This window comes from Sebastes fasciatus, chromosome 23, assembly GCF_043250625.1.
Source record: "Sebastes fasciatus isolate fSebFas1 chromosome 23, fSebFas1.pri, whole genome shotgun sequence".
NCBI lineage: Eukaryota > Metazoa > Chordata > Actinopteri > Perciformes > Sebastidae > Sebastes > Sebastes fasciatus.
The window spans coordinates 49,099-75,652 of record NC_133817.1 but is presented as its reverse complement, the minus strand read 5'-3'; the positions used below and the strand labels follow the sequence as shown (position 1 = coordinate 75,652).

At 44.5% G+C, this 26,554-nt stretch overlaps 1 protein-coding gene across 1 annotated transcript in view; it reads left to right on the top strand.

The window, feature by feature from the left end:
* The window catches only part of LOC141762342 (pleckstrin homology domain-containing family A member 5-like), a 118,859-nt gene extending 104,349 nt beyond the window's left edge, over positions 1 to 14,510 (top strand). The window contains exons 18-25 of the mRNA XM_074626426.1: positions 623 to 822; positions 1,149 to 1,270; positions 4,055 to 4,246; positions 4,480 to 4,608; positions 4,792 to 4,911; positions 6,865 to 7,010; positions 7,414 to 7,583; positions 11,402 to 14,510. Coding sequence (XP_074482527.1) covers positions 623 to 822; positions 1,149 to 1,270; positions 4,055 to 4,246; positions 4,480 to 4,608; positions 4,792 to 4,911; positions 6,865 to 7,010; positions 7,414 to 7,583; positions 11,402 to 11,436 — 1,114 coding nt within the window. The 3' untranslated portion in view covers positions 11,437 to 14,510. The remainder of the gene's footprint in view (positions 1 to 622; positions 823 to 1,148; positions 1,271 to 4,054; positions 4,247 to 4,479; positions 4,609 to 4,791; positions 4,912 to 6,864; positions 7,011 to 7,413; positions 7,584 to 11,401) is intronic.
* Positions 14,511 to 26,554: the final 12,044 nt, after the last annotated feature.

Here is a 26,554-nt window from a genome sequence, read left to right as displayed (position 1 = left end):
CACGTGTGTTTTGAGTGTGTCTTGCTTCTACTTTGAGTGTGCTCATTCAAAAATACTTTTTATGGCCCTAGAGAACATATGCCTGTACTATCACATGTAGAGGACTCTGAGAAGAAGTCCTAATATTTCATAAATAGATGCTGAAATCCGACTTTATTCTTAAAATATTACAACTTTTCTTTGTAAAACTCTGAGTTTATTCACATAATAAAACACCTTTCTCACGAACTTTTCTTATAAAATGACAACTTTTTTCTAGAAATGTTAAAAACTTTTCCTCATTAAATTACAACATTAAAGTTTATAGTTTATAGTTAATAAACTACAACACCGATTACAAGAACAGATTACACTCAGTATCTGTAGCGAGCCTACTCTGATCTTTGACGTTGGATGTTTGTGCGGGGAAGTGATGTAATCGGTGGAGATTTCTTTCTCTTACTGCTACGTGAAAGTTAACAGTTAAAACTCTCAGGGGTCTATTGAGCCAATGCTCGGGGCCTGATGATCCAACTCAACAGTGTTAGGAGGATCACTCTTTACTTGTTTTAACAAAGGCTTGCATGAGCCATTCCATATCCATGTAGATCTCATCTGGCTACCAATAGCACCCCTGACAACGTATGGGTGTGTGGGTTTGTGTGTGCCCGACTGCCGCTACATGGTGTGTATTCTCTCCCACACAGCAAGCGCCAGACTACCGGCTGTATAAGAGCGAGCCTGAGCTGACCACGGTGAAGGAGGAAGGAGACGAGGCCAACAGTGAGGACAAGGACAAGACAGAGACCTCTGCTGAGAGTAAAGACACTGCAGCTTTAAAAGGTACTCAGTCACGTAAAGAGGATGCTCTCACACTTACTCAGTGTCCTCATCAATCTGTGTGACCCACCTCATCACATTATCATTAAATGATCATCATCATTGCCAACAATATACTGCCTACTGCAGCTTTAATGTATTTGTAAAAGACGGGTAAGGTTGATCCATGCTTCTGTGACTGCACTAATCAAACGTATAGCTCCCTGATAAACAGCAATTATGTCCCTGAATGTCTCTCTTCTGTGAAATGAAGCATGTTAAATGTCCTGCCACAACATGTTTGTTTGCTAATGTGGAAGTGACAGTGTTCCCTGCCATCTCTCCAACAGTGCCCCCCTACCCGGTGGGCATCATTCCTCCCAGGACCAAATCTCCCATGAATCCCCCCGAGTCCTCCACCATCGCCTCTTACGTCACCCTGAGGAAGACCAAGAAGCCTGAATCCAGATCAGTAAGTTTTACCCACAGCATCGACAGACACAAAACATTGTTTACATCAAATGAACCAATTCAAATTCAACAGAAGTGTCAGAATGAGCCTAAAGGATCCCTGTGAACAGTCCTTTGAGTCCGAGCTCTTTAGATTCTTAATCTACAATGACATGTCCCCTTATCGGAGCAGGCAGTACCCCTTCAGGTTCACTGCCGTTCTTCACATCTCAGAGCTGAAAGTTGTTGTTCAATCTCTGTGTGGTGTTCTGAGTTGATTTAGCAGTTAAACATCCCGTCGTCTATTCCTCATTTCCTTTTTCACTGCAACATACAAAAGCTGTCTTTGTATTCTTTAATCCCAGTTGTTGAGGTTTCTGCTCCTGGTTCAGTCTTCAATCTATCCAGTAATCAACATGTATGTACCACAGAGATACGGGTGGATGGAAACCTTAACTGGAGCAGGGAAAAGAAAACATTGAAAAGAGCAGCCATTTCCTGCACTGACCTTTCACATTAAAAGCCTTTCAGGGCCTCAACGATCATAATCCCTCCTTTGTTTATTGACAGTAGCCTAATACTGATACGTTCTATATTCTATACACTGCACCACCGCACCACTGAGATGAGGCAGACACCATACCTTACCATGCCTTACCATGCCTTACCATGCCTTACCATACCTTACCATACCTTATCATACCTTATCATACCTTACCATACCTTACCATACCATACCATGCCTTACCATACCTTACCATACCTTACCATACCATACCTTACCATACCTTACCATACCTTACCATACCATACCATACCATACCATACCATACCATACCTTACCATACCTTACCATACCATACCATACCATACCATACCTTACCATACCTTACCTTACCATACCATACCATGCCTTACCATACCTTACCATACCTTACCATACCATACCTTACCATACCTTACCATACCATACCATACCATACCATACCATACCATACCATACCATACCATACCATACCTTACCATACCTTACCATACCTTACCATACCATACCATGCCTTACCATACCTTACTATACCATGCCTTACCATACCTTACCATACCATACCATACCATACCTTACCATACCTTACCATACCTTACCATACCTTACCATACCATACCATACCTTACCATACCATACCTTACCATACCTTACCATACCATACCTTACCATACCTTACCATACCTTACCATACCTTACCATACCTTACCATACCATACCTTACCATACCTTACCATACCTTACCATACCATGCCTTACCATACCTTACCTTACCTTACCATACCATGCCTTACCATACCTTACCATACCATACCTTACCATACCTTACCATACCTTACCATACCATGCCTTACCATACCTTACCTTACCTTACCATACCATGCCTTACCATACCTTACCATACCTTACCATACCATGCCTTACCATACCTTACCATACCATACCTTACCATACCTTACCATACCTTACCATACCATGCCTTACCATACCTTACCTTACCTTACCATACCATGCCTTACCATACCTTACCATACCTTACCATACCATACCTTACCATACCTTACCATACCTTACCATACCATGCCTTACCATACCTTACCATACCTTACCATACCTTACCATACCTTACCATACCATGCCTTACCATACCTTACCTTACCATACCATACCATGCCTTACCATACCTTACCATACCTTACCATACCATACCATACCATACCTTACCATACCATAAACACTCACCCACGACCTAAAAACAAGACTAAGAACAAAGCCCATACATCCTGATAGTCCTGCCATGGTCAGGCAGTCAGGCATCATTCTCTGGGAAGTTCTAACATCTTCAGCATCTTTGATGGAAATTCAGCAATTTCTTTCTTTGGTTTGGATTAAAAGCGACAAAGAGAGCAAAAACATGGAGCCAGAGTTTACTGCAGACAGAAGACTGTAACCCTGAGTGTTGTCCTGTAGGAGCGTCCCAGGACCAGACTGTAACCCTGAGTGTTGTCCTGTAGGAGTGTCCCAGGAACAGACTGTAACCCTGAGTGTTGTCCTGTAGGAGCGTCCCAGGAACAGACTGTAACCCTGAGTGTTGTCCTGTAGGAGCGTCCCAGGAACAGAATGTAACCCTGAGTGTTGTCCTGTAGGAGCGTCCCAGGAACAGACTGTAACCCTGAGTGTTGTCCTGTAGGAGCGTCCCAGGAACAGAATGTAACCCTGAGTGTTGTCCTGTAGGAGCGTACCAGGAATACACTGTAACCCTGAGTGTTGTCCTGTAGGAGCGTACCAGGAACACACTGTAACCCTGAGTGTTGTCCTGTAGGAGCGTACCAGGAACAGACTGTAACCCTGAGTGTTGTCCTGTAGGAGCGTCCCAGGAACAGACTGTAACCCTGAGTGTTGTCCTGTAGGAGCGTCCCAGGAACAGAATGTAACCCTGAGTGTTGTCCTGTAGGAGCGTCCCAGGAACAGACTGTAACCCTGAGTGTTGTCCTGTAGGAGCGTCCCAGGAACAGAATGTAACCCTGAGTGTTGTCCTGTAGGAGCGTCCCAGAAGAAGAATGTAACCCTGAGTGTTGTCCTGTAGGAGCGTCCCAGAAGAAGAATGTAACCCTGAGTGTTGTCCTGTAGGAGCGTCCCAGAAGAAGAATGTAACCCTGAGTGTTGTCCTGTAGGAGCGTCCCAGGAACAGAATGTAACCCTGAGTGTTGTCCTGTAGGAGCGTCCCAGAAGAAGAATGTAACCCTGAGTGTTGTCCTGTAGGAGCGTCCCAGGAGTGCCGTGGACCAGACGGGATTCGGGGAGCGAGAGGTCGGCAGAATGAGGATGAGTGTGGAGGAGCAGCTTGAGAGGATGAGGAGAAACCAGCAGGCCTCGTCGCTCCGAGAGAAGAAGAGAGAAACCCCATCCCGCTCGCCTTCCTTCAGCAAAGACAACCCTTTAATTATCCAGCAGGTGATGTCAGACAAACACACACACACACACACACACACACACACACACACACACACACACACACACACATACACACACACATAGACGTAAGCCTTAACTACACCGCTTTAACTTAGAATCTATCTCTTGTGTTTACATTTCCCCTTTTCCTTGGGCCTTGAAAACTGCCAAATATTTGTTTGTGTGTGTGTGTGTGTGTGTGTGTGTGTGTGTGTGTGTGTGTGTGCATGCAGACCCGGGTGCAGACAGAGGGGGTCTGTGCAGACCCTGTGGAGCTGGAAGCAGCTCTGCAGCAGCTGAAGGTAGCTCACATGGAAAAGGACAGGACGGCTGCTGGGACTCACACAGAACGTGGACCACAGGTTAGGGGTTAGGGTTATGTATATATTATATTATATTATATATATATATAGGGTTATATAACCTATATATGCACTGCGATGCATGGTGTTTATATACCGTCATGAATACGGTGCAAACCTCATGCACATTTCTAATAATGACTGTACAAACAGCTCATGACAAGATTTTATTTCAACCTCCAGGAGATACAGAGACTGGAGGAGGTGAAGAATGACAAGCGTGAGGACGTGCAGCGGGACGAGGACGTGACCCTGCAGAGTGTGAAGGAGCTGCAGGTTGAGGCCAACAGCATAAACAATGAGGTACTGTAGACGAGGCCTGCACAGCCGGGCTGCACGTAAAGGCTTGTCCTGATGTCATCACTTCCTGTTACAGCTTCTATTCATTTTCAGTTTTGCCTTTCCCTTGAAAGTTAAACATGTAATTCATTGACATGCTGTTAAAGGATGAGTCTGGTGTTATTCTTTATCAGTGCCAGGCCCGTTGGTTCCATAAATACAAAGCTTCAGTTTGATGTTAGTCAAACTGAAGGAAATGTGCATTTGTTGGGGACTATTTTCAGCTGTGGATTAATCCACATCTGTTTGAGTTTTTCTGGCAGCAGGACGGTGTATGTGTTTTAGACTTACTTACTACTACTACTACTACTACTACTTACTTTAATCTGGTGGCAAGTTAACATGTTGATCTCAGAGTCACTTTGAAGTCAAAGTCATGAGAGCAGTCGTTCACGGTTTCAACATTTCTGTGTTAGCCTACTTTCAACATTATAAAGTGTCGTTGAGTTGAATACTGCAGATAAACGTAAAGGTTGAACATGCACAGAAAGAGAGTTTAGAAATGGGCATCTTGTTACTTTAACACCTCCTTAGATCCCTTTAAAAAAGGTATTAACCCTAACCCAACCTTCATCTCTTGCATTGAAAGAGTCCTCCGACAGACACTGAGTGACCTCTCACTGAGGTAAACAGAGATCAGTAACGTTACTGCAGAGCTGGCTAGAGGCTCTAAAGAGTCCTCAGACACTGAGTGACCTCTCACTGAGGTAAACAGAGATCAGTAACGTTACTGCAGAGCTGGCTAGAGGCTCTAAAGAGTCCTCCGACAGACACTGAGTGACCTCTCACTGAGGTAAACAGAGATCAGTAACGTTACTGCAGAGCTGGCTAGAGGCTCTAAAGAGTCCTCCGACAGACACTGAGTGACCTCTCACTGAGGTAAACAGAGATCAGTAACGTTACTGCAGAGCTGGCTAGTGGCTCTAAAGAGTCCTCAGACACTGAGTGACCTCTCACTGAGGTAAACAGAGATCAGTAATGTTACTGCAGAGCTGGCTAGAGGCTCTAAAGAGTCCTCCGACAGACACTGAGTGACCTCTCACTGAGGTAAACAGAGATCAGTAACGTTACTGCAGAGCTGGCTAGAGGCTCTAAAGAGTCCTCAGACAGGACCTGAGTCCAGCTGCAGCTGACTGTCTCTGATCACCTTGCTAGTTGTTTAGAGTTTAGGAGAAACTCCACCGGAATATTCCATACATTGTTAGCCAGGTCATGTTGCAGGTCCCGCAGGTTTAATAGGAATTCCCTGGAACAGGCTGTTGATCATGTAGATTGTCCTCAGGTACCCAGCCGAAGGTGGTCTGTAGTCCGAGTGACAAGCAGCATGAAATCCCAAACAGTTTGTGTACATCCCTGGCTCATGGAGTTGAAGGGGTTGATAAAAGTAATAAAGGTAGCAGCAATGTGTGTGTTAAAAAGAACAAACATAAAAGAACACAAAACACTGATTTTAAAAAACAATAAAATTCCATAAATATCAACAAACAACCAACAAACAGTATGGCAGCACCCTGGTGCCCCGCAGCCATCGAACCCTCGACTGAACACACCACCTTCATTCTGCAGCAGAGACAGAACAACATTTACTGAACTTATATATTCATTACTTAATTTCTACCAGTCATTCGTTGTTTTACATTTCTTTTATTTAGAATTTTTCTATTTTGTCATCCATCTGCTTATATATTTTCTGAAGTGACTAATTTCCTCATGTATTTATAATTGTTGTTGTTCTCACTGTATGAAACAACACTGATTGCACACTTGAAAGCACAATCCTTAACTGCTTAGTCGTGGAGTTACAGTTTGCTTTGAATAAAGACAACTGAAGTAAATCCTTATATGTATTTCCCAGCACATCGCAGCCATGCGAAGCTAAACTCTCTGTTTTCTAAGTGTTTGTGTGTTGTGTTTCAGCTGTGTGAACGCCAGAGGGTGGTGATTCTGGACCTGGGAACAGAGCCTCAGCATGTGGAGATCGTAAACCTTCAGCCTTTTGAGGATGACGAAAGCAGAGAGCAAGATCTGACCAGCTCGCCAACAAACACCACCACTGAAAACAGGTGTGTGTGTGTGTGTGTGTGTGTGTGTGTGTGTGTGTGTGTGTGTGTGTGTGCACATGCGCTAAGATCACCCATAGGTATCCATTAGCGAGAGACAAAATATACGGCTACTGTGTTGGGTCATTGATCCACTTCGTGGACAGGAGACGACTGAAGGGACGGACTGATCAACCTTAATTTATGAAGATTAAATGATCAGGTTCAGACAGATTAAACATGTCTATAGAACAAAAGTTTCTTGAACAAGAAATAAATATATACAAACTTGTCAAAATTATAATCCAAACACATGTCAAATTGTATTGACATCTATGGGCTCTCATGTATTCTATACGTCAGGTTAGAGCCTGATGTCTGTGCACGTCCCTGCAGAGTGTGACCCGTTCTGTTCTGCTGATTGCAGCTTCCAGACTCCTGAGCCTGAGACGCCGAGCCCAGAGCCGAGGGAGGAGGAACCAGATGTGATGCAACAAACCACCAGAGAGGAGAAGCTGGTGAAGAGATTGGATTCTTCCAACCAGCTAACAGCAGATGACAAGAAACCCAACAACAACAACAACAATGTGTTGGCTTGTAAGTGAAGACTCCCTCCATCACATGTGACCTTCAGTTGAATCTCAGACCACGTAAACATGAAGAGCTTCTGCTGCACTTGCTCACCAATTTCAATACAGAATTGAAATAACTTTCCATTTTGAAAATCTCTCTTTTGCATTGAAATTCGCTCTGATATTATAGCATGTTGAAATATTGAAGGGCTGTAGCTAAGATTTAGGTGCCAGAGATCATATCTTCCACAATATTTCTGGGTTGATGACATATAGAAAGAGTTATCATTCTCCGATTACACATTATTGGGCCAAGTTTCATGATTCTAGCTCATTCCAGCTCACGGCAATTTGAGCCGCAACATAAGACAACAACAACAACAACAAATAATAATAATAATAATAATAATAATAAACCGGCTTAAACTCAATCGGGTTCTGCCTCTTCAGGGACCTGTACTACAAAGCAGGATTTGTGGTTAGCGAGGTAACTTCAGGGTTAACCCTTCAGGGTTTTCAGTCCTATGAAGGTGGTTCACTTCTTACCGGGGTAGATCACCATGGCAACTGATGCTGAACAGCTGAGGTCTGTACTACGAAGCCAGTTCAACATACCCAGGGTATCTTCTCTTTATCTGGCTTCACTAACTCTAACAACAGAGATCACGCTAAACGGTCCTACGACGCTGGTTATCAACTCAGTGAACCAACCCAGAGTTTCTCAGTCTGGCTGTGAGCGTGTTCACATGAACGGGGAGGAGTTAGCAGCATCTGACCAATCACAGACATGGACAAGTCTACTGACCAATCACAGACATGGACAAGTCTACTGACCAATCACAGACATGGACAAGTCTACTGACCAATCACAGACATGGACAAGTCTACTGACCAATCACAGACATGGACTAGTCTACTGACCAATCACAGACATGGACAAGTCTACTGACCAATCACAGACATGGACAAGTCTACTGACCAATCACAGACATGGACAAGTCTACTGACCAATCACAGACATGGACAAGTCTACTGACCAATCACAGACATGGACAAGTCTACTGACCAATCACAGACATGGACAAGTCTACTGACCAATCACAGACATGGACAAGTCTACTGACCAATCACAGACATGGACAAGTCTACTGACCAATCACAGACATGGACTAGTCTACTGACCAATCACAGACATGGACAAGTCTACTGACCAATCACAGACATGGACAAGTCTACTGACCAATCACAGACATGGACAAGTCTACTGACCAATCACAGACATGGACAAGTCTACTGACCAATCACAGACATGGACTAGTCTACTGACCAATCACAGACATGGACTAGTCTACTGACCAATCACAGACATGGACTAGTCTACTGACCAATCACAGACATGGACTAGTCTACTGACCAATCACAGACATGGACAAGTCTACTGACCAATCACAGACATGGACTAGTCTACTGACCAATCACAGATATGGACTAGTCTACTGACCAATCACAGACATGGACTAGTCTACTGACCAATCACAGATATGGACTAGTCTACTGACCAATCACAGACATGGACTAGTCTACTGACCAATCACAGACATGGACAAGTCTACTGACCAATCACAGACATGGACTAGTCTACTGACCAATCACAGATATGGACTAGTCTACTGACCAATCACAGACATGGACTAGTCTACTGACCAATCACAGATATGGACTAGTCTACTGACCAATCACAGACATGGACAAGTCTACTGACCAATCACAGACATGGACTAGTCTACTGACCAATCACAGATATGGACTAGTCTACTGACCAATCACAGACATGGACTAGTCTACAGACCAATCACAGACATGGACAAGTCTACTGACCAATCACAGACATGGACTAGTCTACTGACCAATCACAGACATGGACAAGTCTACTGACCAATCACAGACATGGACTAGTCTACTGACCAATCACAGACATGGACTAGTCTACTGACCAATCACAGACATGGACTAGTCTACTGACCAATCACAGATATGGACTAGTCTACTGACCAATCACAGACATGGACAAGTCTACTGACCAATCACAGACATGGACTAGTCTACTGACCAATCACAGATATGGACTAGTCTACTGACCAATCACAGACATGGACTAGTCTACTGACCAATCACAGACATGGACTAGTCTACTGACCAATCACAGACATGGACAAGTCTACTGACCAATCACAGACATGGACTAGTCTACTGACCAATCACAGACATGGACTAGTCTACTGACCAATCACAGACATGGACTAGTCTACTGACCAATCACAGACATGGACAAGTCTACTGACCAATCACAGACATGGACTAGTCTACTGACCAATCACAGATATGGACTAGTCTACTGACCAATCACAGACATGGACTAGTCTACTGACCAATCACAGACATGGACTAGTCTACTGACCAATCACAGACATGGACTAGTCTACAGACCAATCACAGACATGGACTAGTCTACAGACCAATCACAGACATGGACTAGTCTACAGACCAATCACAGACATGGACTAGTCTACAGACCAATCACAGACATGGACTAGTCTACAGACCAATCACAGACATGGACTAGTCTACAGACCAATCACAGACATGGACTAGTCTACAGACCAATCACAGACATGGACTAGTCTACAGACCAATCACAGACATGGACTAGTCTACAGACCAATCACTCTTTGATAGAAAGAGGCGTAATGTGTAACACAACAGCGTCTAGTGTGTGTGTGTGTGTAGTCCCGCCATGCCGGCTGTCCCTTTTACACAGACGCCGGCTCGGCTTTGTGACTATCCCTGCTGCCGGCTCAGCGGCGGAACAACTCTGTCCCCGTTCCACCTCTGTACCTTTCATACAGAACAGTGAGACGGAATAACGGCGCAACAATCCCGCCTTAAACAGGCTGAGAAAGGGGCTTGTGTGTGGGTCATCTTGGCAAAATGTGGTCCTGGAGACACCTACTGTAGCAGGAACTACCACAGTAGTTCCTGGAGACACTTACTGTAGCAGGAACTACCGCAGTAGGTCCTGGAGACACCTACTGTAGCAGGAACTACCACAGTAGTTCCTGGAGACACTTACTGTAGCAGGAACTACCGCAGTAGGTCCTGGAGACACCTACTGTAGCAGGAACTACCGCAGTAGTTACTGGAGACACCTACTGTAGCAGGAACTACCGCAGTAGGTCCTGGAGACACCTACTGTAGCAGGAACTACCGCAGTAGTTACTGGAGACACCTACTGTAGCAGGAACTACCACAGTAGGTCCTGGAGACACCTACTGTAGCAGGAACTACCGCAGTAGTTACTGGAGACACCTACTGTAGCAGGAACTACCACAGTAGTTCCTGGAGACACCTACTGTAGCAGGAACTACCACTACCTCTTCCACAGTAGAGGTTTGGAATACTTTGCCAGGTGTTTATTTATCATTTATATAGATTTTGTCGACACGATAACAATGCAGTCACGAAACTTTACAGGTGTGTAATTGAGATCAAAATGAAGGCCGAGTTGGAAGATGGGTGTGGTCCGAGCGAGGGCGCCGGAAGTAGGGGGGTTGGGAGTGGGTAAGGGGCTGTTGCCCCCCCACTTCACGCCCCTGGTGCGATTTGGCATCACTGCTGGTGTGATCCTATCGCAAGATGGTCTCTAGTGTATTTTATGCTTCTATAACTGTTCTGTATCTGTATTTGTTTTAAACTTGAATTTAATCAGCGGTGACTTTTAATCACATTCTCTTAATTCCATTCTCCCTCTCTTCTCCCTCTCTTCTCTTCTTCTCCTCCCTGCAGTGCAGACATTCACCTTGGTGAGCAGTGACACATGAGCGACGCCGGCCTCCACGAGCACACTGGCGTCCCGTAAAGCCCAAATGTAGCCTGCCTGCACAGAGCATGCTCCACGGCTTCCTGCATTTACAACAGGACTATTTTGATACTACTGTTACATGCCCACAAGGAGACTGAGACTGAGAGGATGACTGCCCTGCAACTGGAACTGACTGACAACACACAGACGGGCCGCCATCACCTCCAGACAGATAGAAAGGCACATGTACTGTATCTTTAACACCTGTTGGATCTGTCCCGGAGCAAAACAGCAATCTCTGGAGTCAGATTTGTCTCAAAACATTTCTGCATAAAAATAAGATTGTGAAATGGTGAAGTCATAAAAAAGTTACACACTATGTCTGTTTTAGCTGAAATATACCTGCCCACCCCAGAAATGTTCCTTGGAGTCTGGATTCCAGATGAGTCTCCAGCTGTGAATTAACAGGCAGCCCTATTAGGTCCATCGTTGAAAAGAAAGTGGTAGACCAAGGAATATGGGACTAACTCAAGTCTCAACTGATTTTTGAAAAATACAGGAATTTCCTAAAGAAAACAATATAGATATATATAAACTGATGCTAAAACAATCCCTCTCAATCATCTCTTCTGACCCTCTAGCAGTGTATCTACAGAGACGCTGCAGACCTCTGCCTGGATATCCTCTTACTTCTTATTTAGCTGTGTTCGGGATGTTTCTTGGTTTTATTTCTCTGATTCACTGCTTTGTTCTCATTAACGCCGCTCCCTCTCTTCATTCACTCTATAGCTCGCTCCGACATCGCTGCTCTCTCTCTCTGTCTCTCTCTCTAGTTTGAGAAGGGGGGGTTGTTGTACAGGGCTTGTTCTGTGTCTGTTTCAACCACTTTTATATATGTTTTAGAAAGGCTGAACTTCTTTTGAAAAAGAAGATTGTTTTTACAGTTTTTACTATTTGTTATCCTCTATAGTCTTAAATGTTAATGGAGGGTGGCTGCTCTGTACGACAACAGTCTGATGTGTTGACCACAGGAGCAGTTAGAATGGACCATGTCTACACAGGCTGTGTATTAAGCAGCATGTTAGCAGAGTAGCACCTTCAGTCCTCCTTATTGCACCCAACCACAGTATTGAGTGTCGCTCATCAACGTTTTGGCAGCACTTAGAGTCCAACCCACAATCATTATAGTTACATGCATAAAACTGAAGAAAACAGACTTGAAGTGTAGAAATATGCATCAGGTCACAGCTACATGTGTGTAGTTTGAGTAAAGCAGCTGTTACGCAGCCTGGGTAGACCGCTAGATTGATTCAAACAGCAGTGTGTCTTTTCCAACAGATGAGCGTGGGATGGACGACGTCTGAATGCGTCTGTGTAGACATGCCTTTTAAAGCCCCTGCAAGCCAGGTCCAGACTGAAATCATGATGCCAAAAGAGGATATGTTTGTGTGCATACATTTCTCATAAAATCCACATGGCTGCATGTGATCAGGAACAAGATTATTATCAATTATTATTATCTATTTTTGAATTTGGTTCCCTCCAAAAATTCTTGCAAATGGTTTTGCGTGCATTTTCAGTCTCGATACAATTATTTGTGCAAATGGAGATAACACTTTCAAAAAGTCTCTCCTTAAAGTCATTCATGGTGTTGCACTCGGTTGTACACACGGAAAGTGACTCAAGTGGTTGTGTTAAGAATGAAAGAAGGGAACTTATAGATAGACAGATAGATAGATAGATAGATAGATAGATAGATAGATAGATAGATAGAGAACCTTCACAGCCTGAGACCACTGTTGGAAAGTGACGTTTCCGACGCGGCAAATTCTGTTTTAGAGAAGAACATGAATCATTGCAGCATATTTGATGATTTGTCTGTGAGGTAGCCAGCTACTCCAAATACTCGCCATAATATAAACCATTTATTTATGCCACTTATCCAGTCAGGCTGAATTACAAGTAATACAAACGAACACTGAACAGTCAATCCTGTTCTTTTGGTTGTCAGTCCACATAGACCGTAGTTAGGTGACAGTTTTCTGTTTCACTTTCTTTCTTTTTTGTGTTGCTGTTGTTAATTGGTCATACTTTTATGGCTACAATACAGTATACTGTATATAACCATTTCACAATCTTGACTGTATGCACGACTTGTTTTGGGGGTAATAGCTCCGTAGATGTGTTGCCAACTGTACACACACGCATCAATACACAGAACTTTTGATACCTTACTAAGTATTAAAGTCATCTTAGCGTTATAATTCTTAGAATATTCTACTGATCTGGAGGAGGTTCCTGTTACTGAGTTGTTGGAGGTGAGTGTACAGCTGCATACAGGAGCTCTTGATGGGCTAAGCACCAAAACTCAACACACATGCAGTGCTTTACTTTAACCCCAAAGTGACCGCCGATGCTCTTGGATTTTAACCTGCTTTGATTTTCATTCTTTGAGTTCATTTGAGTCCAGAGACTCCCTGATTGTTACTCTATTTTCATTTTGCACCTGCAACATAACAGATTGTCATTCATTTGATATACATATATAAATATATAAAAAGTATATATATGAACATAAAGCATATTTTTACTTCAACAAGGTGCCACTTCATGCTGCTGATTCTTTTGGACAGAACTAAGTATTTTGCAGAAGTTCTGATTATTTCTGTTGAGAAGACAGTCTGAATTTCCTGAAGTCTGTGGACAACACACACACAGTATGTGAATGTTTGCTCTCTTTTTGTTTTTCTCTTTGGTTTACATCACTTAGAAGATATAAAGAGGCTGAGGACACGACACAGATTAGATATTTAGCATTTGAATCTGTCCTGTGGTGAAGAATTGGAGAATAGCACATGTACGAAGCAATAAGTAGGACTTTGGAGCTCCAGGACATAAAAGAAATTTAAAAGAGATGTATAAACTGTAAAAACATAAAATAAATCAAGATAGCATAATTTATGTACACACTGAAAAGAAGAGCGAATATTATAACTATAAGAGGTTATTATTAATATTATTAGGGTCAATATGCAAAATGTTCATAGCCCATCTGTTTTATATCATGTGAAATAAATGTTGATGTTCTTAAAATATGCTTGTTGCTGTTTTTTGTTTTTGTCGTCTGCACTCAAATGATCTTTCAATTCTTTTCAGGTCTAGTTCTGGGATCTTTCTTTTAGTCCATTTATCTGACATGCTTGAACTACATGACATGTTGTTCCCAACCTTTCTGGCTTGTGACTCCTTAAAATGAAAAAAGTATACTTGTATTCACATTCCTGTCAGTTCCATTTACTTTTAATTGAATGTGAATCATTTTAAGTCATGGACACAAACTGTGAGCAGTTCCATCAAAGAGGCAATTTTCTTTCTCAGTTTCATTTTTAAACACCTGAAGAGGTGAAAGCATCCAGTACTATACAATAGAAGAAGAAGAGAGAGAGCTAAGAAAATAACATCATACATTCATCTATTCATTTAGCCAACATTCTGGTGTTCACATTGGCGAATTCAGGAATTGAACACCTCAGGACCAACGGGCCACCTCCTCAGGACCAGTGGGCTACCTCCTCAGGACCAGTGGGCTACCTCCTCAGGACCAGTGGGCCACCTCCTCAGGACCAGTGGGCCACCTCCTCAGGACCAGTGGGCTACCTCCTCAGGACCAGTGGGCTACCTCCTCAGGACCAGTGGGCTACCTCCTCAGGACCAGTGGGCTACCTCCTCAGGACCAGTGGGCTACCTCCGGGGTCTGAAAAGTGAAGCCAATGTGGAAGTGCCTTAAACTTGCATTCTTTCTAATGGGGCGACTCCTCTGGTTGTATAGAAGTCTCTGAGTAAATGAGCTTCTACTTCTCTCTTGATTTATGACCTCAGTAAACATTGTAAACATGAGTTTATGTTTCAAGTCTTCTTCAATACAGCATGATGTTCATTTAGTAAATGATGGTCCCATTTAAAGTCAGATAGACCATAAAGCAGGGGATGCTTTAGGGCGGGGCTACCTGCTGATTCACAGGTCGCTACCACAGAGTTGTCCGTGTTTTCGTCTTAGAACTTTAACCCTTTCATGGTGTGTTTTCAGTTCACGAAAGTTAATTCTAACCTTTTTGGTCACCTGAAAATGTCTTATTCAATGTCCTATTGTACTTAAGTCCACCCTCTCGTGTCACTTCTGATTGCAAAAAGCCAAGATGGCGACGGCTATTACCAAGATGGCGATGAACTCAAGGCTTCAAAACTGTAGTCCACAAACCAGTGGGTGACATCACGGTGACATCACGGTGACTACGTCCACTTCTTGTATACAGTCTATGCTCAGGACACAGGAATCTCTACCTGACTGACAGACTCACATCGATGGAGTTCTAACATAAAATAGCTAAAAGGTTATCAAGCGTTTGAAAAACGTTCTGAAAATTCCTGTGCAGCAATATCGAAGTATATTGTATCCATTCGCAGGCTCATTGAAATCCAAACATGGCTATTTTTGCCACACTATTGCTAAACAAAGAATTTCCTGCTGGCTGTGGCATGCATGCGTGTGGTAACGCTGAGCGGAGAGCACCGTGCAGCCTGCTGACCCAAGCCGACAACCCGATCGACCCTATGGGTTTGTCCGTGCACACTCCGAGGATCGTCGGGCCCAGCAGCGCTCAGCTTTCCGGGCACGCCGAGGATCATCGGGCCCAGCAGCGTTCACCTTTCCGGGCACGCCGAGGATCGTCGGGGTCAGCAGCGGTCACCTATCAGCTTGTTAGGGTTAGGGTTAGGGTTAGGGTTAGAGGGTGGGTAGAGGTTAGGGTAAGAAGGTTGGGGTTCAGGTAGGGGGTTGGGGTTAGGGTAAGAAGGTTGGGTCAGGGTAAGAAGGTTGGGTCAGGGTAAGGTTAGGGGGTTGGGGTCCAGGTAGGGGGTTAGGGTTAGGATGAGAGGGTGGGCAAGGGCCAAGGTTTAGGAGTTAATTGTGGAACTGAAGCCACTGTGAGAGGATGAGCTTGGCTGTGGTAAGCGTCCAGGTGAGATCGTCGGATTCTGTTATGAAGTCCTGGGGTGAGATTGCAGGGATATGATGAAAAGTACTGATGACCAAGTTGATGTATTTGAGGTTGCGCCTGTATATGGGTATGAGGTTTGGGGAGTAGTTGCCAGGCGGACTTTAGTGGTCCCAGAGGCTTTATTGTAGATCACACAAAGCTGCACATGTCTGTCAAGTTTCAAGCCTTTCGCGCTCAAAGCGCCCCCCTAGTCGCCGATTTGAATGAAACTTTCAGCGGATGTTTCAGCTACTCTTGTGAACATATGCTGCAAGTTTGGAGATGATGGGCCAAAGGCTTGGGAAGTTAGGTCTACTGATGTGCTGAGCCCTGCCCTCTTAACGTTCATTGGTCAACAGATTCATAACGCAATGAGGTATCAACACGCTTTATGCAACTTTAGATGACATTAGTCCAATAATGATCCATAGAAAATTTGGTAGAAATCGGACCAACGGCTTAGGAGGAGATGTCAAAAAAGTGTTTTTCAAAAAATCCAATATGGCGGAAAATCTAGTTAGGCGGACTTTAGTGGTCCCAGAGGCTTTATTGTAGATCACACGGAGCTGCACATGTGTGTCAAGTTTCAAGTCTGTCGGACTTACCGTGTGCGGGGCGTGGCCTTTCCAAAATCGCATGTTTGGGCGTTAATTACAGCGCCACCATGTGGCCGATTGGGGTCATAGTTCTTGAGAAGCACATGCACATCATTTGCAGTTATTGTGCCAAGTTTCATTTTTCTCGCTCATTCCAGCTCACGGCAAATTGAGCCGCGGCATAAGACAACAAAGAATAATAAACCAGCACAAACTCTTTGAGAGTTTTGGCGCCCCCTATGGGTCAAATGGAAAATGCTTTGGTACGCCTATTCCCAAACACGTACTGAAGATATCTACCAAGATTTATGATGATTTGACTAATGGTCCATGAATTATGGCCAATTTCCTGCTAAGCTCCGACCATTGAAAAGTTTGTTGGTCAACAGATTCATAACGCAATGAGGTATCAACACGCTTTATGCAACTTTAGATGACATTAGTCCAATAATGATCCACAGAAAATTTGGTAGCAATCGGACCAACGGTTTAGGAGGAGATGTCAAAAATGCGTTTTTCAAAAAATCCAATATGGCGGAAAATATTGCCAGGCGGACTTTAGTGGTCCCAGAGGCTTTATTGTAGATCACACGAAGCTGCACATGTCTGTCAAGTTTCAAGCCTTTCGCGCTCAAAGCGCCCCCCTAGTCGCCGATTTGAATGAAACTTTCAGCGGATGTTTCAGCTACTCTTGTGAACATATGCTGCAAGTTTGGAGATGATGGGCCAAAGGCTTGGGAAGTTAGGTCTACTGATGTGCTGAGCCCTGCCCTCTTAACGTTCATTGGTCAACAGATTCATAACGCAATGAGGTATCAACACGCTTTATGCAACTTTAGATGACATTAGTCCAATAATGATCCACAGAAAATTTGGTAGCAATCGGACCAACGGTTTAGGAGGAGATGTCAAAAATGCGTTTTTCAAAAAATCCAATATGGCGGAAAATATTGCCAGGCGGTTAGGGTTAGGGTTAGGGTTAGGGTTAGGTTTGGGTTATGGTTGGGGTTTATAGATCCGGTGGAGGTTTGTGTGCACTGGCCTAAAGATCTGTGTGTAAGTGTGTGTGGCTGTATGATGCTTAATGTGTGAGCTGGTTCCTGTTCCTGTCGTAATGGATGGGTGAGGTGGTTGGAGCAGCTCTCCGCCCCGGGAGACCCGGGTTCGAATCTCAGATGAGGCGGAGGACCAGGATGTGGTTAGGGCCCAGGGTTAGGGTTTAGGGTAAGAGGGTGGGGTAAGATGGTTGAGTCAGGGCAAGGTTAGGGGGTTGGGGTTCAAGTAGGGGGTCAGGGTAAAGTTAGAGGGTTGGGGTTCAAGTTAGGGTCAGGGTAAGGTTAGGGGGTTGGGGTTAAAGTAGGGGTTTAGGGTAAAAAGGTAGGGTCAGGGTAAGGTTAGGTGGTTTGGGGTTCAGGTAGGGTTAGGGTTAGGATAAGAGGGTGGGTAAGGTTAGGGGGTTGGGGTCCACTCTCTCAGCCAATGTGCGAGGACAAGACTGGCTGTGCGAAGCGTCCAGGTGAGATTGTCGGACTCTGTTGTGAAGTCCTGGGGTGAGATTGTAGGGAAATGAGGAAAGTTACTACTTATGAACAAGTTAATGTATTTGAGGTTGCGCCTGTATATGGGTATGAGGTTTGGGGAGTAGTGGATGAGGGGTATATATAAACAGGCGTTAGGGAAGGTGACCATTGCCTGTCTCAGCATGTCTTCAAGTTGTCTGATGGTGATCGTGGGGTCCTGTCCTGTCATGTCATTAAGGCCAACTGCGAAGATAACGATTGAAGGGGTGGGGTTAGGTGCTGTCCTTTTAAGAAGTTTGAAGAATTTCCGGAAGTTGGCAGAGGGGTAGCTGTCGATTTGTAGAGCCGGGTTAGGGTAAGATGGGAATCTGCTGGTGTTGGCGTCACCCAATATCACATATGCCGACTGTGTTGTGATGGTCCAATCGTCGGATCCGGTGTTGTGGCAGGTGGGTATACAGAGGGCTGGGGAGTAGCTTCTGTCGGGGTCGAGGGAGGGGGTGTAGGTGAAGAGTTCTTTGGTGTTGGATTCCAGAACTGTGGTGGCGTTGGCTTCCAGAGAGGCCAAGGCAGGCGGCGCGACCCCAAAAGAGTGCTGAGTGGAGGGCTCAGATAGGGCTTTCAGAGTGGCAGTGTTAGCCTTTGGAGTCCCAGTCATCATGGGTGTAGCCTCCTGCAGCTGCTCAATTGGGGCCCGCCGCCCGACAGGGCCAGTCCGGTCACCAGCGCCACCTGTGGGTGTGAGAGGGAGAGGAGAGATAGTGTCAATGGTTATGACTGCAAGGTTGTGCTTACTGTGAATGGTGGGGGATGTTATTGTATCCAGGCTAGGGGCCTTGTGGTTGGCAGGGTAGATGGGGTTGATCTCCTGGGTGGTCTGTTTGGGAATCCTCTTGGTCCGCTGTGGAAGTGGAGGTGAGGTTTCTGCCGGAGCGGGGACCTGTTTGGGTGTCCGGGGCAGTGAAGGGGCAGGTGCTGAGGGGGGAGGGGTCCGTTTGGTAAAGGATATGGTGAGTTGCTTCTGTGGGTGGGGGGCCTGTGGTAGGTCTGGTGGTGGGTCCGGTGGGGGCTGGTTGGGTGCAGGAGTGAGTCCTTGAGTTGGTGGTGGGGTATGGAGCAGGGGTTCCTGGTTAGTCTGCTGGTGGTGTCGGGTGATGTGTTGGGATCCAAGGGAAGGGGGGGGCCTATGCGGGGCCGACAGGGGTGGGAAGTCCACCTCATCTGAGAGCTCCGGGATCGGGGACAGAGAGCTGTCCGACCTGTAGGTAGACTTGGAAGGGGGTTGAGAGGAGGTGTGTTGTGTGTTGAAGGTGTGTTGTAGTGAATGTATGGTTTCCTGTCTTAGTCTGTGGCCATAGCGCTTCCTGGCCCAGCCAATGGCTATTTGGAGGGCCAGAGGGCTATGGGGGGTGTTGGTGAGGGTATGTATGGTCGACTGATAGTGTTGTTGTAGGATGAGCATATTAGTGTGCATCCAGTTGGTGGTATTGGCCTGAATTTGGCTGCGTGTATGTTCAGTGGGTGTGGATGGCTTTATGAAAGCTGAGTCTTTGAACTTGCCTCATCATCCCAGGTGGAAATGTTTGTGTAGAAATGGCTGTATCTGCTATGTGTTTGTGGTGTATGGCCTGTATGATTTTGAAATACTGTTTGCTGAGCATTCTGGTGTGTGGATCTGGTGGGTGATTGAGTGTGGATGTATGTTGTGTGTCCATGGTTGTGGCTGTATGTGTGGTAGGGTGGTTGACTCGTGTTCTGCGGTGTGTGTTGAGGGACATGAGTGGTTGTGGTGTAGTGTGTGTGTGTGTGTGTGAGAGCTGTACCGACTTACCTCTACCACTCGAGGGCACATCCTTTCCCCTGTATGAAAACATTTGTTAATCGTCAAAAAATTGTGTGGGCCCTTACCTAGGGATTGCCGGTGGAAGTCTCTGGGTAGCTGGTCCTTTTAGGTGGGTACCGAAGTAGGCCTTGAAGGTGGCTTGGTGTATCTCCTGAAAGGTAGATGTGGTAGGAGTTCCCGGTGGGCCTGCTGAGAAGCTTTAGAGGAGAGGCTTTCCAAAAAACAGTCTGCAAATGTTTGTTAGGTGCAGAAGTCCATGTGCTTGGAGAAAATGGAGGCCTGAAAGCTAGGCCAGAGTGCAGCCTGGTAGAGCCCTCCACAGACGATTTAAAAAGGTATTTAACTTTAATAGGTTAAAATTAGAATAATTAAAACCAAGATAAAAAAACAACAATAAACACAATGGTGTACTTTAAACGACTAGGAAAAGAGTGAAAGGTGTCCTGTGCCGTCGAGTGGTTCCTGACATTTCGCAGAGTTGCTGCTTCATCAGAGGAGTTGTGTGAGTGTCGGCACAGCTCTGTGGGTAGTTAAGTGTTGCAGGAAGGGGTGTGAGTCCTTCCTGCAAGCCTTAACCACCCAATCAGTATGTATGATTACTGGTGGTGTCCTGTGATAGGATGATGAGGCAAGTTAGGGTTTGAATTTTAGGAGGGAAAACTGGTTGTTGTGTTTGATTTGTCCAACAGGGGGTGTGGAAGGTGGGAGGAGACAAGGAAGTATGTACGAGGAGGTGTGTTTACAGTTTTGGTGGTGGTTGGAGAGATATGGTGTGTGGCTCTCCTGCTGGAGGTCTGCCCCCACACCCGGCAGACCAGGGTTCAAGTCCCCAGTGGAACAAAGCTTTTTGTGCATCATACAGGTATGTAAAGAGTGTAAAAACAATAAAATAAATAAATAAATAAAAACATGTAATAGGAACAGATCAGTGGCACTGGCTGGGTTAGGTTTGGGTTATGGTTGGGGTTTATAGATCCGGTGGAGGTTTGTGTGCACTGGCCTAAAGATCTGTGTGTAAGTGTGTGTGGCTGTATGATGCTTAATGTGTGAGCTGGTTCCTGTTCCTGTCGTAATGGATGGGTGAGGTGGTTGGAGCAGCTCTCTGCCCCGGGAGACCCGGGTTCGAATCTCAGATGAGGCGGAGGACCAGGATGTGGTTAGGGCCCAGGGTTAGGGTTAGGGTTAGGGTAAGGGGATAAAAACTTCATCTGGAAATTTGCTCGAGTGGGTTTTGGGCTATATCTTTGGAACGGAATGTCGTAAAGACTCGGGATCAGTTTTGTTTAGTATTTTAGGGCTCCTTGAGTACGCTGGTCTTGGTCCTGAGTCTCTACAACCTTCCGTTCTCGAGATATGGCACATTTTGTTTTTTGCTCGAGTGGAATTGTGTTGTATCTCGGGAACGGAAGGTCGTAGAGACTCAGATTCAAGTCAGGCGTGTTCAGCGTGGCCGAATTATGTCAGACGGGTTAGGGTTAGGGTTAGGGTTAGGGTTAGGGTTAGGGGATAAAAACTTCATCTGGAAATTTGCTCGAGTGGGTTTTGGGCTATATCTTTGGAACGGAATGTCGTAAAGACTCGGGATCAGTTTTGTTTAGTATTTTAGGGCTCCTTGAGTACGCTGGTCTTGGTCCTGAGTCTCTACAACCTTCCGTTCTCGAGATATGGCACATTTTGTTTTTTGCTCGAGTGGAATTGTGTTGTATCTCGGGAACGGAAGGTCGTAGAGACTCAGATTCAAGTCAGGCGTGTTCAGCGTGGCCGAATTATGTCAGACGGAGCACATTTCCAAGTGCCTACGACGTTCGGTTCGGGAGATATTCGAGAAAACGTTCGCCTATTGTTCGCTAATGGGACGCACGCGGGTGAAAATCTGACCAAGTGTTGAGGCCAAAAACGGACCCCCAAATGGTGTCTAGGAGCACGTTTCAGGCAATTCTGAGTCGATTGGTATCGGTTAGGGTTAGGGTTAGGGTTAGGGGTTAGGGGTTAGGGTTAGGGTTAGGGTTAGGGTTTAGGGTTAGGGTTAGGGTTAGGGTTAGGGTTAGGGTTAGGGCATGATAACCACGATGATCAAATTGATCATCCTTGATCATCCTCATTAACTCTTTGTGTGAACATGACAGAGCGATGAGACCTTGACGTACCCCCCCCATTTTCGGGGTCGTTCTTTCCACTGATGGCACTGACAAGTCTGTGCGACTTTCGGTTGCGAAGTTACGCAACTTTTTTATATCAAAAAATGTATATCTCTGGAACGGAAGGTCGTAGAGACTCACAACCACGACAGGCGTGTTCAGCGTGGTCGAATTATGTCAGACAGAGCACGTTTCCAAGTGTCTACGACGTTCGGTTCGGGAGATATTCGAGAAAAACGTTAAATCTTTCAGAAACATCCTGTAGTGAACTGTTTAATTGTTTAATGTTTCAGAAACATCCTGTAGTGAACTGTTTAATTGTTTAATGTTTCAGAAACATCTAGTAGTGAACTGTTTAACTGTTAAATGTTTCAGAAACATCCTGTAGTGAACTGTTTAATTGTTAAATGTTTCAGAAACATCCTGTAGTGAACTGTTTAACTGTTAAATGTTTCAGAAACATCCTGTAGTGAACTGTTTAACTGTTAAATGTTTCAGAAACATCCTGTAGTGAACTGTTTAATTGTTTAATGTTTCAGAAACATCTAGTAGTGAACTGTTTAACTGTTAAATGTTTCAGAAACATCCTGTAGTGAACTGTTTAATTGTTTAATGTTTCAGAAACATCTAGTAGTGAACTGTTTAACTGTTAAATGGGTTAGGGTTAGGGTTAGGGTTAGGGTTAGGTTAAGGGGATAAAAACTTCATCTGGAAATAGGGTTAGGGTTAGGGTTAGGTTTGGGTTATGGTTGGGGTTGATAGATCCGGTGGAGGTTAGGGTTAGGGTTAGGGTTAGGGTTAGGTTAAGGGGATAAAAACTTCATCTGGAAATTTCCCGGAGTGGGTTTTGGGCTATATCTTTGGAACGGAATGTCGTAAAGACTCGGGATCAGTTTTGTTTAGTATTTTAGGGCTCCTTGAGTACGCTGGTCTTGGTCCTGAGTCTCTACAACCTTCCGTTCTCGAGATATGGCACATTTTGTTTTTTGCTCGAGTGGAATTGTGTTGTATCTCGGGAACGGAAGGTCGTAGAGACTCAGATTCAAGTCAGGCGTGTTCAGCGTGGCCGAATTATGTCAGACGGAGCACATTTCCAAGTGCCTACGACGTTCGGTTCGGGAGATATTCGAGAAAACGTTCGCCTAATGTTCGCTAATGGGATGCACGCGGGTGAAAATCTGACCAAGTGTTGAGGCCAAAAACGGACCCCCAAATGGTGTCTAGGAGCACGTTTCAGGCAATTCTGAGTCGATTGGTATCGGTTAGGGTTAGGGTTAGGGTTAGGGTTAGGGTTAGGTAAGGGCATGATAACCACGATGATCAAATTGATCATCCTTGATCATCCTCATTAACTCTTTGTGTGAACATGACAGAGCGATGAGACCTTGACGTACCCCCCCATTTTCGGGGTCGTTCTTTCCACTGATGGCACTGACAAGTCTGTGCGACTTTCGGTTGCGAAGTTACGCAACTTTTTTATATCAAAAAATGTATATCTCTGGAACGGAAGGTCGTAGAGACTCACAACCACGACAGGCGTGTTCAGCGTGGTCGAATTATGTCAGACAGAGCACGTTTCCAAGTGTCTACGACGTTCGGTTCGGGAGATATTCGAGAAAAACGTTAAATGTTTCAGAAACATCTTGTAGTGAACTGTTTAATTGTTAAATGTTTCAGAAACATCCTGTAGTGAACTGTTTAACTGTTAAATGTTTCAGAAACATCCTGTAGTGAACTGTTTAATTGTTTAATGTTTCAGAAACATCTAGTAGTGAACTGTTTAACTGTTAAATGTTTCAGAAACATCCTGTAGTGAACTGTTTAATTGTTAAATGTTTCAGAAACATCTAGTAGTGAACTGTTTAACTTTTAAATGTTTCAGAAACATCCTGTAGTGAACTGTTTAATTGTTTAATGTTTCAGAAACATCCTGTAGTGAACTGTTTAACTGTTAAATGTTTCAGAAACATCCTGTAGTGAACTGTTTAACTGTTAAATGTTTCAGAAACATCCTGTAGTGAACTGTTTAATTGTTTAATGTTTCAGAAACATCTAGTAGTGAACTGTTTAACTGTTAAATGTTTCAGAAACATCCTGTAGTGAACTGTTTAACTGTTAAATGTTTCAGAAACATCCTGTCGTGAACTGTTTAACTGTTAAATGTTTCAGAAACATCCTGTAGTGAACTGTTTAACTGTTAAATGTTTCAGAAACATCCTGTAGTGAACTGTTTAATTGTTTAATGTTTCAGAAACATCTAGTAGTGAACTGTTCAACTGTTAAATGTTTCAGAAACATCCTGTAGTGAACTGTTTAATTGTTTAATGTTTCAGAAACATCTAGTAGTGAACTGTTTAACTGTTAAATGTTTCAGAAACATCTAGTAGTGAACTGTTTAACTGTTAAATGGGTTAGGGTTAGGGTTAGGGTTAGGGTTAGGTTAAGGGGATAAAAACTTCATCTGGAAATAGGGTTAGGGTTAGGGTTAGGTTTGGGTTATGGTTGGGGTTGATAGATCTGGTGGAGGTTAGGGTTAGGGTTAGGGTTAGGGTTAGGTTAAGGGGATAAAAACTTCATCTGGAAATATCCCGGAGTGGGTTTTGGGCTATATCTTTGGAACGGAATGTCGTAAAGACTCGGGATCAGTTTTGTTTAGTATTTTAGGGCTCCTTGAGTACGCTGGTCTTGGTCCTGAGTCTCTACAACCTTCCGTTCTCGAGATATGGCATATTTTGTTTTTTGCTCGAGTGGAATTGTGTTGTATCTCGGGAACGGAAGGTCGTAGAGACTCAGATTCAAGTCAGGCGTGTTCAGCGTGGCCGAATTATGTCAGACGGAGCACATTTCCAAGTGCCTACGACGTTCGGTTCGGGAGATATTCGAGAAAACGTTCGCCTAATGTTCGCTAATGGGACGCACGCGGGTGAAAATCTGACCAAGTGTTGAGGCCAAAAACGGACCCCCAAATGGTGTCTAGGAGCACGTTTCAGGCAATTCTGAGTCGATTGGTATCGGTTAGGGTTAGGGTTAGGGTTAGGGTTAGGGTTAGGGTTTAGGGTTAGGGTTAGGGTTAGGGTTAGGTAAGGGCATGATAACCACGATGATCAAATTGATCATCCTTGATCATCCTCATTAACTCTTTGTGTGAACATGACAGAGCGATGAGACCTTGACGTACCCCCCCATTTTCGGGGTCGTTCTTTCCACTGATGGCACTGACAAGTCTGTGCGACTTTCGGTTGCGAAGTTACGCAACTTTTTTATATCAAAAAATGTATATCTCTGGAACGGAAGGTCGTAGAGACTCACAACCACGACAGGCGTGTTCAGCGTGGTCGAATTATGTCAGACAGAGCACGTTTCCAAGTGTCTACGACGTTCGGTTCGGGAGATATTCGAGAAAAACGTTAAATCTTTCAGAAACATCCTGTAGTGAACTGTTTAATTGTTTAATGTTTCAGAAACATCCTGTAGTGAACTGTTTAATTGTTTAATGTTTCAGAAACATCTAGTAGTGAACTGTTTAACTGTTAAATGTTTCAGAAACATCTAGTAGTGAACTGTTTAACTGTTAAATGGGTTAGGGTTAGGGTTAGGGTTAGGGTTAGGTTAAGGGGATAAAAACTTCATCTGGAAATAGGGTTAGGGTTAGGGTTAGGTTTGGGTTATGGTTGGGGTTGATAGATCCGGTGGAGGTTAGGGTTAGGGTTAGGGTTAGGGTTAGGTTAAGGGGATAAAAACTTCATCTGGAAATATCCCGGAGTGGGTTTTGGGCTATATCTTTGGAACGGAATGTCGTAAAGACTCGGGATCAGTTTTGTTTAGTATTTTAGGGCTCCTTGAGTACGCTGGTCTTGGTCCTGAGTCTCTACAACCTTCCGTTCTCGAGATATGGCATATTTTGTTTTTTGCTCGAGTGGAATTGTGTTGTATCTCGGGAACGGAAGGTCGTAGAGACTCAGATTCAAGTCAGGCGTGTTCAGCGTGGCCGAATTATGTCAGAC